The sequence below is a fragment of the Alternaria ethzedia genome (genome assembly GCF_023757985.1).
Source record: "Alternaria ethzedia strain BMP 0044 chromosome Unknown scaffold_19, whole genome shotgun sequence".
Taxonomy (NCBI): Eukaryota; Fungi; Ascomycota; class Dothideomycetes; order Pleosporales; family Pleosporaceae; genus Alternaria; species Alternaria ethzedia.
This window is the reverse complement of record NW_026056212.1, coordinates 330,706-346,771: the sequence shown is the minus strand read 5'-3', so window position 1 is coordinate 346,771 and position 16,066 is coordinate 330,706. Positions and strand designations below refer to the sequence as shown.

The 16,066-nt window shown below is 54.2% G+C and overlaps 6 protein-coding genes across 6 annotated transcripts; 4 read left to right on the top strand and 2 right to left on the bottom strand.

The window, feature by feature from the left end:
- Window positions 1-654: 654 nt before the first annotated feature.
- Window positions 655-3,596, top strand: J4E87_007219 (uncharacterized protein; the record flags this gene model as incomplete). The annotated part of the gene is made up of 3 exons (XM_049378815.1): window positions 655-1,175; window positions 1,225-1,361; window positions 1,414-3,596. The coding sequence occupies 3 exons, from the start codon at window positions 655-657 to the stop codon at window positions 3,594-3,596; spliced, it is 2,841 nt and encodes a 946-aa protein (XP_049231477.1).
- A 169-nt stretch (window positions 3,597-3,765) lies between these two features.
- On the bottom strand, window positions 3,766-4,391 carry J4E87_007218 (uncharacterized protein; the record flags this gene model as incomplete). The annotated part of the gene is made up of 2 exons (XM_049378814.1): window positions 3,766-4,113; window positions 4,167-4,391. The coding sequence occupies 2 exons, from the start codon at window positions 4,389-4,391 to the stop codon at window positions 3,766-3,768; spliced, it is 573 nt and encodes a 190-aa protein (XP_049231476.1).
- A 379-nt stretch (window positions 4,392-4,770) lies between these two features.
- On the top strand, window positions 4,771-6,882 carry J4E87_007217 (uncharacterized protein; the record flags this gene model as incomplete). The annotated part of the gene is made up of 4 exons (XM_049378813.1): window positions 4,771-4,818; window positions 4,889-5,129; window positions 5,296-5,598; window positions 5,645-6,882. 4 exons carry the CDS (start codon window positions 4,771-4,773, stop codon window positions 6,880-6,882), a joined length of 1,830 nt encoding a protein of 609 aa, XP_049231475.1.
- Window positions 6,883-8,548: 1,666 nt separating this feature from the next.
- Window positions 8,549-12,236, top strand: J4E87_007216 (uncharacterized protein; the record flags this gene model as incomplete). The annotated part of the gene is made up of 6 exons (XM_049378812.1): window positions 8,549-8,553; window positions 8,580-8,884; window positions 8,948-10,349; window positions 10,401-10,726; window positions 10,928-11,287; window positions 11,341-12,236. 6 exons carry the CDS (start codon window positions 8,549-8,551, stop codon window positions 12,234-12,236), a joined length of 3,294 nt encoding a protein of 1,097 aa, XP_049231474.1.
- A 2,185-nt stretch (window positions 12,237-14,421) lies between these two features.
- On the top strand, window positions 14,422-15,020 carry J4E87_007215 (uncharacterized protein; the record flags this gene model as incomplete). Its single annotated transcript, XM_049378811.1, has 2 exons — window positions 14,422-14,684; window positions 14,747-15,020. The coding sequence occupies 2 exons, from the start codon at window positions 14,422-14,424 to the stop codon at window positions 15,018-15,020; spliced, it is 537 nt and encodes a 178-aa protein (XP_049231473.1).
- Window positions 15,021-15,270: 250 nt separating this feature from the next.
- On the bottom strand, window positions 15,271-15,940 carry J4E87_007214 (uncharacterized protein; the record flags this gene model as incomplete). Its single annotated transcript, XM_049378810.1, has 2 exons — window positions 15,271-15,707; window positions 15,763-15,940. 2 exons carry the CDS (start codon window positions 15,938-15,940, stop codon window positions 15,271-15,273), a joined length of 615 nt encoding a protein of 204 aa, XP_049231472.1.
- Window positions 15,941-16,066: the final 126 nt, after the last annotated feature.

The window sequence follows — 16,066 nt, the reverse complement described above, 5'->3', positions numbered from 1 at the left end:
GTATGATAAGCTGTTATCCAAGAAATAGTGTGTACACGGATCAGAGCATGGGGCAGAAGAGACGATTCCCACCGTTGTTGGTTTACTTTCGCATTGTAAATACATTTTCAACTGGAGCACTTACTTTTTTGCAATCGGGAAAGGGTAGTGAGTTCGAAGGAACCTCCCGAGGTCTAGTCCTTTAAGGTTTGAGTAGTTTCCCTTCTCTTGAAATTGTGTTGGTGAAATGTCGAAGATGCCGTCATAGCAGCGCGGGACAATGCTTTAGCGCCGATCAACGACGTGCACCTCACACGTGGAGCGTTAACTCCGGCCCCGCCCCTACCAAGCTCTAGTCGCGTCGAACCACTGACCCTGACCAAGTCCAAGCCAAGTAGTACTCGAGAACACCTCGCTGCCTGACGCTTGACTGCCTTATTTCTCCGACCAAACATTCGCGCGACGTACACGACCGACACCCGGACCCTTCGACCAGCGCTAGCATCACTCGCTACATTACTTGCTTCGACGCGCCGTGCCAACCGACTACTCTTCAACCAAACGCCCCGACACACATACAGAACCGACCACCTTCTACAATCGAACGTCGAACCGCTCAACGCACATGTACATGGCGAGGGATGGTCTACAACACCGCATAACACGTAACCCAAGATGAGTGGGGACTGGGGGTATGGAGCCGTATTCAAGATATTCCTATGGGGCTACCTCGTCGGAGGGTTGACGCTCCTGCCCGCTGTACTCGTAGCCGCATGGTTCTTGGGAACCAGAGCCGCGGAACAGGACAGCCACAACAACAACACTGCAGGCGACGGGGCAACTCCAGAACAGCGCAGGAAGTCGGACACGTCCGCAAACGGGAAGAACGACGACAACGTACAAGTCGGAGTGGGAATAGATGACGAGATACTGGAGAAGCTGAAGGGAAGGACCCATGAGCCAGATGCCTGCGCTGGATACTTTGCGGTGTGCCGGGAGTATGTGCCAGGCGGCGTCAACGGCAAACCTCCGGATCGAACGACGCCGGCCGGTGCTGTAGTAGCTGTGGAGAGCCCGAGCGTGTACCAGTCTATGTACAGGAGCATCTTTGACAGGAATAAGAACGCGAGTCCCACAATAGAAGCATCAAACGCGAAGAACAAGAAGGCCCGGAACGTCTTCTACGTTGTCCTACGGTATGTCTATATATTACGAGTACATGAAGTCAAACTAAGTCCAGACCAGTCTCGGCCACCTTATGCTATACGACAACGAAGACCAGCTCGAAGTACGCCATGTCATATCGCTCGCACATTACAAGGTAGACATATATGGTGGTGGAGAACGCATACCAGAGGGCGAGCTTTGGATCAAGAGGAACTGTATGCTAAGGTTCAAGCTCCTGTCATGTTTCCCCAGTGCTTACAGATACAGGCATTCGACTGGTTCAACAGGTAGACAGCAACAGCAATGTCGAAGCGAAAGGCTTCTATCTTTTCTCAGACAACTGTTCCGAGAAGGAGGATTTCTACCACGCGATGTTGCACGCCCAAGAGAATCAGAAAGACCCCACCGATACAGGCTCGCCGTCCGTTCCGCTCAAGTTCGATACACCTGATCTTGTCAAGCTAGTCCAGCAACTGCATGCTTCGGAGGAGAACCTACATACTCGCTGGATCAATGCGCTGATTGGTAGGGTGTTTCTCGCTCTATACAAAACCTCGCAAATCAAAGACTTTATCGCGAGTAAGATCAACAAGAAAATAGCCCGCGTGCCTAAGCCTGCCATCATCAGCAGCGTACAGCTACGTAAGGTCGACATGGGCACCTCGCCGCCCTTCATCACGAACCCCAAGCTCAAAGAGCTGACTGTCGATGGCGATCTCGTTGTGGAGGCAGATGTTAGCTATAAGGGAAGCTTCCGCATCGAGATATCAGCTACCGTACGAATCGACTTGGGCACTCGATTCAAAGCCCGCGAGGTGACACTTGTGTTGGCTGCCGTTTTGAAAAGGCTTGATGGACATATTCTCATAAGAGTCAAGCCCCCGCCTAGCAATAGACTCTGGATGACCTTTGAGACGCCCCCGAAGATGGAGTTTTCGCTTGAGCCAATCGTCAGTTCGCGTCAGATCACATATGGCGTTGTTCTGAGGGCCATTGAGAATCGCATTCGGGAGGTAGTGAACGAAACATTGGTGTTGCCCAATTGGGATGACATGCCGTTTACCGACACTATCGCGCAGGTCATAAGAGGTGGAATCTGGGAGGATAGCGCAAAGGATGATGAGGAAGACGCAGACAAGATCAAGCAAGACGAAGCCACACTGGAGAGTGCGATCTCGGATGCTGAGAAGCTTGATGAAAAGGCTGATGCGGCAAGTGCGCACTTCTCCATCGCCTCAAGTGTTGATTCAGAAGAAGTTGGCACTGGTGTTTCTACGTCGACAGACCACAAGTCATCCTCGGCGTCAATAAGACCCCGCGCAATGCGGTCGTCATCATCCGTGGCCCAAGTGAAGATTGACTCGTCGAATGCTTCTGCTGAGATGTCAAACGACCGCACCATGACGCCTACAAGTGTCAAGTCGCTTCCTGTCGCATCGCCGATGCAGTCGCCAATGCGGCCTGGCAATGCACGCCAAACGACAGAATCATCAGACAGCTCGTCGGAAGACACTTCTGCTGCCTCGGTCTACGCAGCGAGCATTGCCTCCGCACCAGTCCCGAACACGGATCACTCACGCACCAAGTCGAGGGAGCTATCTGCACAGGAAATTGCCGCTGCCGCTGCCGCAGCAGCAGGAGCAAGCAACATGGCGACAAAGAAACAGACCATTAACCAATCCCTCAACTCTGCCACAGCAGCAGCCAGGAACTGGCTCGCAGCCAAGCAGAACGCAAAGCCCAACACCAGTACCACCAACAGACCACCAACATCCGAGGGCCCGAGCATAGACCACGACTCATCGTCATCGTCATCTCTGGACCCTCGCCCGCAACTCCACTCCAATCCTTCCATCACGAAATCCCACTCGGAACCCATGGGCAGAGGCCAACCCCTCCCTCCCCCAGGCACACCTCTACCGCACCCCAAGAACGAAAAACGACAAACGTGGGCCATCCCCGCCGCAGCCTCCTCGACATTTGCGAATCTCACGAAACGCAAACCCGTCGTCCCTGGTCCCAGCTCACCAGCCGTCTCCAGCAAACACTCAGTCGAAGATCTCATCGACAGCCCAAAAACAGCACTAGGCACAGCCTCCCTCTTGCCCGCCGCACACTTCCCAGATCAAGACGCCAGGACGGGAGGGGGCGGAGATGACGATGACGGGGAAGATGTGTTTCGGGAGATGCGGCGGAGGAAAAGCAGTGCTGGCAGTGCTGGTACTGCGCATACTGCGAGTGAGCTCGCGACGCCGCCGCCGCCGTTGCCCAAACGCAGACAGAGACAGCCGAGTTTGAATCTGAGTGCGCATACGAGGCGGGCGAGTCAGAATCAGAATCTGCCGCAGCTTTGTGGGGAGGGCGAGGGGTTGTTGGTCGTGGAGGCGCCGGTTGTGGAGGGGAGTACGGGGAGGGACGATGAGGGGAGTAGGGAGAGGGGTGTTACGTGAGGAGGGTAGTGTTGAGGTAGTTCATGAATGTCATTCTCGGCACGAAAGCAAGGTCATGCAAGAAACCGAACTGAATGCATGCTGATAACTCGTGTAATATCTCTTTTGGCCTATCTGCTTGACGACCTTTTCTTGGGGTATAAATCTTCATCTCCAGGGATCATCGTCCTCATCCCATTTTCGCATTTGAAAAGTCCATCTCAGGGTGCTGCTTCTTGAACTGCTCCAGGATATCCGCCTTCTTCTGCTCGTCGCTCGTCGGCTTCCCTAGCTCCTTCTGCTTCTGGTCAAACATCATCTTCTCCACCATGCCGCGTGTCTCCCCGTCGAGGTCGCCCAGCTTGCTGTTCTCGGGCTGGATCTTGGAGGTGTCGATCTTGGGCGCTGTGGTGACGACGTGGGCCCACCACTCCATCTGGTTCACTTTGTCGAGGTGGATGGAGATCTCTTTCTGGGACCCGATGGAGGTCAGTGTCCAGGTGGAGTCGTCAACGCGTATGGCATGAGGCAGCTCGCCCTGGACAAAGCGTTAGCACATGCTTCTGCTGAGCGGAACAAGCAAGGACGAACGTCGATGAAAGGCTCCTGGCCCTTGATGCCGGCCTTGAGCGCGTTGCGGGTAATCTTGACATCCAGGTCCTTGCCCTTGTACTTGCCATCAATGGTGATGGCGATGTCGAGGTCCTTGATGGTCTGGTCCCACTTGTAGGGCAGGGCGGCCTGCTCGGCCTGCTCCTTTGCGCGGGCGTCGGCGTCGGCCTTCTCGCGCTCTTCGGGTGGGGGTGAGGCAGACATGGCGGCGTGTTTGGCGGCGTGGTGGGAAAAGTTTCAGTGTTTGGGAGGGGAGCGTGGGCGGGACACGATGACGCTCCTCCGCCGATCCATCGTTCGCAGCAAGCCCGACGCAAGCGCAAGCTCCACCATGCGCCCTGCTTCACTCCTCCTACCCCGGTCCACTCCAATAACGGACATGCTCCTCGGATTGCAATCTACGGGCCACCCTCTCCTCTATTGATAACGCGACGACTCCTATCCTTCTGCCGCGCCGTGATGCTCTCCTAGCACCGCCCGAGCCATTGCGACACCCGGCCACGACACCCGCACCCACCGCCAGCACGACGGCTACACGGCACCACCGAGCCCGCGGCCCAACCGGGCAGCCACCTGTGAACTCATGGCCAGCTCCTTCGAGAAGAGCGTCAAGGGCGGCACCAAGATCAAGGTAGCTATGCGCCCTCGCTCCTTCCGGCTGCTCCCCATGCGCCATCACGCTGGACTAACACACGATACAGCTCGCCGCGCCCAAATCCAAGTATGTCGAGCACATCCTCGTCGCGACGCATGCCGGCGAGGCAGGCGTGGCTGAGATCTTCCGCGCCCTCACGAACCGACTACGCGACTCGACATGGACCATCGTATTCAAGAGCTTGATCATCGTACATCTCATGATAAGAGAGGGCGAGCCCGAGGTCACGCTCAAATACCTGGCGCAGAACCCACACAGAAAGCTGGCCATCAACCATTTTACAGAGGGTACGTCTTGAGATTCACTTCCGGGCCGCCCAGCCAGGGTGATGTGGCTACAACACGGGCACGAATTGGGCAGCAACCGCGTCGCCCAATGCCCTGTATCTTGAGACGGATGTCATTTGGACTGCAACAGAGGGCATACACCAGGCGCTAACATTGCGTGCAATAGTACAGACCCAGGGCCACAACATCCGGACCTATTCCGAATACCTGCTGCGACGCGCGATCGAATATGGCGCCACCAAGGTCGACTACGTGCGCGGCGGCGAGGGGCGGCTTAAGCGGCTGACCGTGGAAAAAGGCCTTCTTCGTGAAGCCGAGAGTGTGCAGGACCAGATCAGATCACTGCTCAAGTGCCAGCCCTTCGACGACGAACCAGAAAACGAGATTACCATGACAGCGTTCCGATTGCTCACGATGGATTTATTGGTACTCTTCCATGTTATGAACGAGGGCACCATCAACATACTCGGTGAGTCCAACATGTCTTCTTGGTTTACAGGGTATTGATAAAGTAGAGCACTATTTCGAGCTGTCAAAGCCAGACGCAACGCGCGCGCTGGCAGTATACCGCACATTCGTCAAGCAGACCGAAGCTGTCGTCCAATACCTTAGTCTTGCAAGAGCGCACGAACACTCGACAAGACTGGAAATCCCCAAGATCAAGCATGCTCCTACCAGTCTGGCAGCATCCCTGGAAGAATATCTCAACGACAAGGACTTCGAGATCAACCGACGACAGTACATCGCCGAGAAGGAGGCGAAGAAGAACGGGGGCAAGCCCACCAATGGCGCTAGCAAACCCTTGGATACGAAGCCTTCCACGGCGAATGCACCCTCAAACAATACGAGCAGTCAGCAGCCAGCAGCAGCCTCGAAACCCTCCTCCAGCGCACCCTTGATTGACCTCTTTGCATCACTCGAGGACAACCAACAGACCATGGCCACGCAGCCCATGATGCAGCAGTATCCCCAACAAACAGGCTTCCAGGTTCCACAACAGACGGGATTTCCTCAACAGCAGCAACAGCCCTTTGCTATGCAGAATGGCCAGAGCACCAATCCATTCCAGATGCAGCAGCCACAGGCGCCGCAGATGCAGGCACCCCCGCTCCAGTCACAATTCACAGGCGCAGGCTTTGGAGGCTACTCGCCTCAACCGTTCGGCGTACAGAATACCATGCCTTCAATACCACAGAATGGTATGCCTGATTATTCACAACAGCAGCAAATGCAGATTCCTACAATTGCCGAACCCTTACAACCACAACAAACGTCAACAAACCCGTTCCGACAGTCAATGCTGCCCAGTGCCGAACCCAAGATGCTCACTAGCCCTACCAGCACAGGATCGCTCAACCGGTCATCCACGAACCCATTCGCAAAACAAAGTACCGGTTTCTCGCAGTCACAATCACCCATCAATTCTCCACCTTACTCCATGTCACCCATCCAAGAATCACCATTTGCTCCGATGCAGCAGCAGCCTTTACAGCCGACTCCAACCGGCACAAATCCATTTGCACGGCAGCCCTCGCCGCAGAGTGCCGCATCTCCACAAGGTGGCCTCACAGTGAACGCCACAGGCAGTACCAATCCCTTCCGGCAGAGCGCTTTTGTCAACCAGCAAACGGGGCAGGGTTGGCAGAACACAGGTAGCCAAGGGACGATGGGAGGGATGAGTCTGGATCAGGTACCCACAACGAGTGTCTTTCCACGGCCTGGACAGCAACAGCAGCAAAACTTTCTTGGCTAGGGTCAAGACATGATGATGGGGCAATGGTAGACTGCGACTGTACGAAGCTCAAAGGGCAATTCATACACTCGTAAACGGGCATTTTCATTAGGGATGGCGTTTCTAAATCGCTCGCCGCTGTAGTTATTACGTACTCGGTTGGACATAATCATGTTGCACTGCGCAAGGCTAGTTGTGTGTATATCGGTTTCTTGGAAGGGGCGTCGGGAGCCCGCTCAATGTCGGATGTCCAAGGGCAGATTGGGTTGTTTTGTGATAGATCATGTACCGACGATGTTGTCATTTGTTGACGAGCTGGGCTGAGGCCAGGAGGGGAAGCCCCTCACTAATGCATTATAATTACTGTTGCACACCCCACGTTGTCCTCCCACTGTGCAGAGCGTTGAGCCTTGACTCTGACTTTTGTGTTGGCAATTCTACCTGTGAGGTCGCGTCGAGTGGGGCTAAATAGTCGCCATTGCCTCTTAGGTAAATGCAGGGGTAATACAAGCCACGTGCCGACGCGTTGCCGTAGATTTAGCGCGACGGACACAACTTGCCTATCAAGCCTCACAGTCGGTACAACACTATCCCCAATCTCACTCACTCAACGCCACTCTATATGTACCACGGATGATCACGGTTTCTGCCATCTCTATCTGGACCCGCCTCCCATGACCTTATTGAAAGAGCGCAAATTTGTCGACTGGCGCTGGCAAGCCCGCATCAGCGTTATCAACAATGAAACCTGACGGGTCTCTGGACGCTCCCTTCACTTTGGATGACGACCCGCCTAGTTATGTACCTGCACCTACAGTGCGACGGCGCCATCGCCAAACGCTTGACCAAGATGGGCTTGAGGAGATCTCCGACGCGCAGCAAGCTGCAGCTGCATGGAAGGAGGTCGCCGCACGGAGACAAACGAAACAAAGACACGGGAAAAACATGAGCAATGATACGTCTGGAGGAGATAGTAGTACGAAGGACAGCAATCTCACAAACAAACCGCGAGACCGGACGTCGTCATCCACGAAGTCTGTTGAGATTGTTGATCTTTCCATCGATGAAGACGAACCGCCAGTATCCGGACAAGCAACACAATCAGGCGCAAGTACTAGAGTAAATCAGCGCCCAATTCAGGGACCACAGGGTTTTGTTCCTTTGCCTACTACGCGTCACGAAGCTGTGCTTCCTGAGCGAGCTAAGCCTGCTGAGTCTCCTAAGAGAACGAGTCGGATATTCTCTCTCCCCATGGAATCTCTAGCAACTCCGGCGTATTCCTCACATCATGCACCTCTATCATCGGTCGCACGAACAGCGGGGCCGTTCACGGGACTTTCAGAGCCCTCGACAACGCCGACTCATCACTCACACTTTGTGCCCAGCTCATCAGTGGTGCAAGCTACAGAACCAAGTGCGGAGCTTTCAAGGGGACCTTCAGCAAACGCAGTCTATCAACCACGCTACCTGCCTCGACCATCGGTCACACAAGGAGCGGGACCAAGTGCGGGAGTCTCCAAGGTCACGCCGCTGAACCGCTCGCCGTCAGCCGCACCAACACCAAGTACAGAACCGAGCGTTACCACTCAAGCGATCCTGGGGCATGAGAATCTTTCCCCTCAGCCTACGTACCGTGCGACGTCGGCCCTCGGAGCCTCAACCGACCGTACCGCACCCGACTTGGACCATGCCGTGGATCCATCGGCTCAGCCAACCAGTAATGTCTCCGAGACTCCACCTGAACAAGCCTCTTCAAGTCGCGGAGATACAATTCCGGAGTCGGACGACGCAACACCGGATGATGACAGCGGCAGCATGACTATCCCTTTGCCTAATAAGTCGCCCGAGCCAAGCCTTTCAGCAACACAAAGACTGCCGCAGAAACAGAAAGCCATCAAGTCAGTAAGACGAAGAGATGATGGGTTCTCGGGTTCACAGCTGCCTGTCAGAACACCGCGTCAGTCTGCGACTGATCATCGGGACGTAACAAACTTATCCTTCAAGCCTCTCGACCTGGGCTCGAGTAAGTCGAGGTCCGGGTCGCCTGTGGTAACACGTCGTAGCCAAAGCAAAACTCCAACGATAGATACTAGTATCATTGCTGATAGCGGGCCTGCGCAGACGGAGGAGGAATCCGTCAGGGCTGCCAGTCCTGTGGAACGCAGCACAACGCCGACACAATCGCCGCCACCGCCACCTCACGATGAGGCAGGCGAACCTGCACCAGGGCGTGCCATTAGCTCGACACCTTTACTGTCCCGTTCTGCCACCCCTACTGCCCTGTGTCCTGTCGAAGCATCAGCAGAGCCGACCCGGCCCTCTGAAGCGCCATTATCAGTCCCCGAAATTATGATCCCAGATGTACCAGCTCCGGCAACAGTCGTCAGTACTCATCCAACCATCCAACCCGAACACCTTCGGGTGCCTGTCGAGAACGATGGTGGTAGAACAAGCAAGAAGCCCCCACTGCAAGCAGATGTGCTCGTCACTACACGCTCAGCTGTAGAAGCGTGTTTGAAACGTCATGTGGCGGAACGACATGAATTACATGCATACCTGATGGAGACGAAGATGCGGAATCAGAGAACATTTCAAGAACAAGACCTACGCGCCCAGTCCCGTAAGCAGAAGCGTCCACAACAGCCAATCCTACCCGAAAAGTACATTCAGAAGACTTCCCCCTTTGAGAACATGCGTGCTATACAAGTGCCGTTCGACAGAGCCAACGCCAAGCGCCTCGTGGATATGAGTCAGGAAACATTCATCAAGGCCAAACCCAAGGACACAGTGGTCAAGTCAGGCTTAGCTGTGCCCACTACAAAGTACAAGAGTGATGCGCCAAAGATTCCTCCTTTCAAAGAGTATGTCAGTCTGAGGAACAACGTTCTTAAAGACAATGAGTCAAAATTACTCGCAACACCCTATTTCCAGGACGAAGACTATCGTGGTCGCGAGGTTCTGCTGGATACGCTTCCTTATATGTACGAGATGACGCATGACGAGAAGGGGCCGCTAGACTTCCGCAAGGAACAGTGCCGGTTCTACGATAAAGCCATCGAAGCATTCTTGTCTGAGATAGGCATCACGTGGAACGATATCCTGTTTTGGTTACTGGCCCGGGATGAAGACCTTGTACGAATCAACGACTCTTTGAATGGAAGCAAGCAGTTTGAAGCACAGCTCCTCGAAAGATCACGATATCACATTGAGGAGTTTGAGAGAGACGGTGAGCCGAAGAAGGCTATTCTGTTTGATCAGAACAACAAAAAGTGGGAAGAGTTCGTCGCACAGCTTGAAGAGCCGATCCCGAGTGCTCTGAGACTTGCGGCAACAGCTTCTGCAGCGGTATTCAAAGAATGTGAATTCAGCATCTGGTACCTGGCTCAACAGTCCAAAGCTGTACAGAGTCTCATACGGAAGAAGTCTGCACATGAGCAGTCTTCCAAGCATGCAACGTACAAAAAGATCATGTGCAGAGTATGCCATCAGTAAGTACCAATGCATGGATTTTGATGCCGAAATCCTAACCTTCTTGACAGACACGATTGCCTTCTTCATGGCGAGATCAGACAAGTACCTGAGGATTCCTGGAAGACGGACTCGGAAGACGAAGAACGAGCTACACAGGCGACTGATGATACCAGTCGTCGAGGCTCCAACAACAAAACTTCGCGCCGGGTGTCGAACTTTAGCAGAGACGACACCGACGATGAGAACGAACCGGGCGATCCCTTGCCCGCACACTTCGACTCCGACTCCGACATTGAGAAGGTCATTAATTATAAGCTCCCTGCAAACCCAAGCGCTTTCGAGTCTTGTTCAGAGACGGAGATGATTACTCCCAAAGGTGCAAAACCGCCACCTGGTAAGTTTAATAGCACTTGGTGGCTGAACCAGGATACAACGCAACATTGGGAGAAGAGGAAGCCTTTTTTCCCATGCAAGCACGAAGGCAGCTGCGAGAACGCGAAATGCCGGTGCTTCAGAGAAGGCATTAACTGTGAGAAAACATGCAAGTGCTCTCACTCTTGCAATCGACGTTATCCTGGTTGTAGTTGTGCAACAGCGTCAGGGAAGCGCGTGTGTCTTACACAGACATGTCTCTGCGTCAAATTCAACCGAGAGTGCGATGCAGACCTTTGTGGCTCTTGCGGAGCATCTGAAGTCCTTGACCCGGTGAATCGTTACAACGATGAATTGGTTCAACGTAATTGCTGCAATGTTGCGATACAGAGGGGTGTTCCTCGGAAAACATTGCTCGGTCATTCGGAAGTGCATGGCTTTGGACTCTATATGGGCGAGGACATCAAGAGTGGAGAGTATATTGGTGAATATACTGGCGAGGCCATCTCGGTTAAGGAAGGCGATCGCCGAGTGACGATATACGACTACCAGAAGACGATGTACCTGTTTCGTCTAAACTCGAGTGAGTTTCTTTATCATTCTTACGCGAATCAGATTGCTAACACCAACATGTAGAGCAGGAAGTTGATGCGACATACATGGGTAACAAACTACGCTTCATCAACAATGCCGACGACAAGTACACGAACTGCGGCCCCAAGAACTTGCTGTGCAACACAGTCTTTCGCATCGCGCTCTTCGCCACCAGAGACATCAAGGCAGGCACCGAACTGTTCTTCAACTACAACTATCCCAAGGAGAAAACAGAGCAATTCAAACAGCCGAATGCCAAGATCGTCGCGGTCAAACAGACCAAGCAAAAGACGAAGAAAAGGGAGTCACTCACCAGTCTGAGCCAGCCCATCGAGGACCGCTCACGTATCCTTGCCGCCACAGCAAAAGCCAGAGAGGCAAAAGCAGCGAAGCGGAAAGAGGCCATGCTGCAAGAGGGCGGCGTGGAGCCAGCCACAAGAAGGCGCTCTGGAACACTTCAAGCACGAAAGGCAGCTACGAGCAAACCCGGACGCAAAGCAGTGCGAAAGTCCAAGCGCGGAGGGCTCAATAGGAACGAGTCCACAGGTTCAGATACGGGTATGGATGTAGAGGCAAGCGACCCCGAAATCCCCGAAATCCCTCCCGTCATTGAGTCGCAGAGCACTCAGACTAGTCTGTACGTCCAGGACACGGAGGCGGAGGACGACGAATTCATCTTGCCAGATACCCAAGAAGACGAAGAGCAAGATGTGGCTGAGCCGGCCTCTGAGGATGATGAACCGCCCGGTCGATCTACGAGGTCTCGTCGTGGGCCGGGTCGACCGCGTAGGAGGGCGTCGGATGTGGCGCCGGTGGTTGCGGTCAAGCAGGCGGTTAAGCAGGCGGCCAAGCAGAAGAAGTCGAAGATGGGTGGTGCACGACCAGGTGCTGGCAGGAAGAGAAAACGACCCGTTATTGCTAACAGCGATGATGAGTGAGACCTCTGTGCTAGTAGTTGGGATTGTACATTGGTGAAAAGATGAGTGGGATGTCTGTTTGGTGTCCATTTTTGTGTTTAATACCCCATTCTATATTGCTCCAAGCAAAACATTACTACAGAAGAATTTTACGTGCCTGTGAAGTTTCCAGCCCAAATGCGCAAGGCGTGTCGGCACCCTCAGCGATGGAACTTGCATAACCTACTTAGCCACCCTTGCCACTGCGCAAGCAGCTGCGACACAAACCTCCAGAATCACAGCAGACCCGTGCATCCCCGCAACACCAAAGCCACTCCCTCACCCACCCCGTACCAAACCGCTGCCCTAATCCAGAAGAGCTGCCAGCCCACCCAACGGCCGCACCAATCTCCGGGACGCGACCCGCGCAAAACTGCAAGCCAGTACCGGGCGGCATGCTTACCCATCTCCAGGGCTAGTGTAACCACACCCAGCGATCTGCAACAGCGGGGAAAAGCAAACGAACATTCGTTCGAGACCGAGACTATCGAATCGAACGCTTAGGTAGCGGGAAGAGGGGGAATAAGCAGCGGCGGAGACTGGAGGTGTCATCCAGACGTGGGATTGACGCACAGGCGTGATAGGTAAGTAAGCTCAGCGGGAACAAGCAAAACCGTTGGTTTTGATCAATATTTCTAAGATGCATATGTGACCTGCACAAATGTTGAGATTGCGATTGCACTGTGCGCAATAACTCCTATCTATGCTATTTGATTTGGCATTCAGCATACTCGGGTTTACCAAACGCCCCATGCTGTGCGTGCGCCTCTTCCGGTGCGGATCGCTGCACCCACGCACGAGATGTGCTACAGGTATGTATGTAGCCAGCCGATGCGTTTAAGGTTTAGAGTGGGGCGGGGAAGGCCTGGCTGGGTGAGATGTCGGCGATGCAACAGGAACGCGTGGAAACGGCGGGATGGCATGGGTGAGATGGATCTTTGTAAGACTTGCTATGCAGCGGAGATGCCGTGTGAAAATGTGTGTGGTGTCGCACCTGATTAAGCCCGGTGCAAAGAAGAGGCGGGTAAAGACATAAATGAACGTCACGTGGGAGCTCCACCATCCATCTTCAGGGCTGGGCAATGTCTTGAACCTGATACATCGCAAGACGCGTCTTCACACATAGCCCAGCCCATGATTTCCCATCCATAGGCAGCGCTACGCACATACATCTCCGTCGACGTACGTCAACAAAACGTCTTTCTTTTTTACCCACACCCCTTAGCTCCGATGCGCGATCTGAAGCCCGAACATGGGAAGCACGAAAATACCCGAGACACAGACGCGGGCCAAGCTTGCACCAGAAAGGGAACGCACCTGCTACATTTAGCCTCTTTGCTCCGCAACCGGTGCTCCACCCACTCGTTGCTGCACTAGCCACACGCTCGGCCAACCTTCGCGCCCACGCCGCGGATTCAAGCTGTGGTGTGCGTGGTGTGTAGTCCGGCGCGCGTTTCTCTGCTACGTGAGAGGAGCAGTACATACATACAAGGAGGATGCAATACTACTATCCACGTATAAAATGAAAGAAGCAAGACGGCGGAACAAAAGCCCACGGAGACGTTCATCTCCGGCGTCGCGCATGCCGCAACGAGGTCTGGATCCACCCGGTGTGATTGGATGCTGATGTCATTGTACGCGGCTGGAGCGTGCACCCACTTTCACATGTCAGACGACGCTTCACGCATCAGCAGGACCCAGGTAGGTGCTGCAACACGGACAACGGCCCCACTGTCCAACTCGCGCAAATGATGGCGCGCTTCACTTGCCCTTCAGCTGGCGGTGCGTAACAAAAGCTTGGAGCAAACGTGTGCCAAACCTCACCTTGCTTGTCTGTCCGTCCTCCTGAGGCGTGTCTAGACTCGCTCGTCACTTTTTGTCTGAATTGTTCCGCGGAATAATTAACTGCAGTAACCAAGGGGGTTTGTGTTGTTGGAACTGGGTATTCTTTCTTGCCGGTATCCGCAGTGTTGCATGCAGCTGGATCTGTTCATCATCCATTCTCAGCCTTACTCCTCATTTCTCACCTGACGTCTTCCCGACTCCGCTTTCCATCACCACCCACCCACCAAACCAACCATCGGGGCACGCTGCCGGCACATCACCACATCCACTTTCAACCACACGTCTCGGTCTTTCTCGACGCACTTCACATCTCCTCGGCCAAATGGATTGTATAGAGGCCATGGGTGCGCGACGTGCCATGTCGCTCATGTTCACCGTTCCGGAGCGCTTCGTCGGCTTCGCGCACATGGACCAGAAGACTTTCTTCGAACTCTCGGACTGGATCCTCGCAAACGTCGCATCAACGATTACTACCGACATAAGTGTGGAAGAGTCGCTCTTCATATTCTTGGATATCGTGGCACAGGGGAACAGCTTCAGTACCGTGGCGTATGGATGGGATCACGACCTAGAGCTTACGCAAGGGTACGTTATCGAGCGAAAACTGTTTGCGTTGTATCGAGGTAGAGACTGACTGTCGCGCGTAGCATATTCCTCAACGTCCTCAACGCCCTCACGGTCCTGCGCGAAAGCAGGGAGATTGCCGATTCATGCCCGCCCTTCACACAAACCCGTAAGCGATGGGAAGTCGCTCGGAGATGGAACCAGAAGCGGGCGCGTATGGGCACCGGCGGTGTCGTCCGCATCGGCTACGACGAAATGTTGCGCGACGGCCTCGAGGTTGACCAAGAGTGTCTGAAAGAGGCGCTGATGGCGATGAACAACTTCATCCACGAGAACGCCGACCACGACGAATCATGATGGCGCACAAAATTGCTAGTTTCCTGCATTTGTTCCGGTGTTGGTTTGGCGTTTGGGTAACGACTTGGTAACGCATTGCATCGGTTGGGAGGGTTGAGCTTGGTGTTGACAGTCTTCTTTCGTTCTCGGTTCGTATGTACATATGTACGCTCTTTTGCAGGTCGAATTCGATCTCGACTGGCCATTCGGTGCCGCTCAATTCGCCTTCCTCAGATATGTCGTGTGTCGTGACGTCTTTCATATCGCCCGCTCAACCCAAGGCTACGGCTTCCACCGTGCCTTTGCCCAGCACACTCAGTCTCCCCCTCTTGATTCCCAATGCGTCTTCAATCCTCGCATCGGGCTCTCCCTTGCTTCGTCTCATCATCGCCAACGTTATGACACCAGCATCCACATACGTTCTTCCCTGGAACCCTCTCCTACCAACGTCTCGCAACTCATCTTCCGCCTGGTCTGCTATCCGTTGTCTTGCCTCCAGTACCCGGAGTACAGGGTTATTGCGCGGGTCGGGGAACGCAGACTGCGGTGGCGATTGCATCATCGTATCGGAGGGAAGATTCGGCGAGGTATTGCGGCGAGGGTCGAATTGCGAGGCAGACGAAGGCGAGAAATGAGGGTTCGGTTGGACAGCACCCAGACTGCTCAGGCGAGATGCAAAGGCAGGGTCGCGGGCATCTTGTAAAACAGCTAAACTAGAAATCAGTTTCGTGTCCCCATGTGCTGAAAGCGTGTGAACACATACCCTCGGTCTTCTCTCCAGTAGCCTGCACCTCGGGATGAACAGTCGGTCCCTTTATAGGATCCTGTGCGGGTGCGGAAGGCGCGGGAGCCCGTGTTGTAGTATTTGTAGGGGCTCTGGTAGGGTATTTACGAGCAGCAGAGCCCGCCGCCTTTGCGCCTTTGGAAGCCGAAGAACCCATTATCTCTGTTGGGAATACGTCGAGTGTGGGGTAGTTGCAGAATGTTGAGATGCGTGGTGATAACGGGGGCAAATAAGATGGACGTATGGGACTTTGTGAAGCTTGGACCACTCTGATGATGTAGTG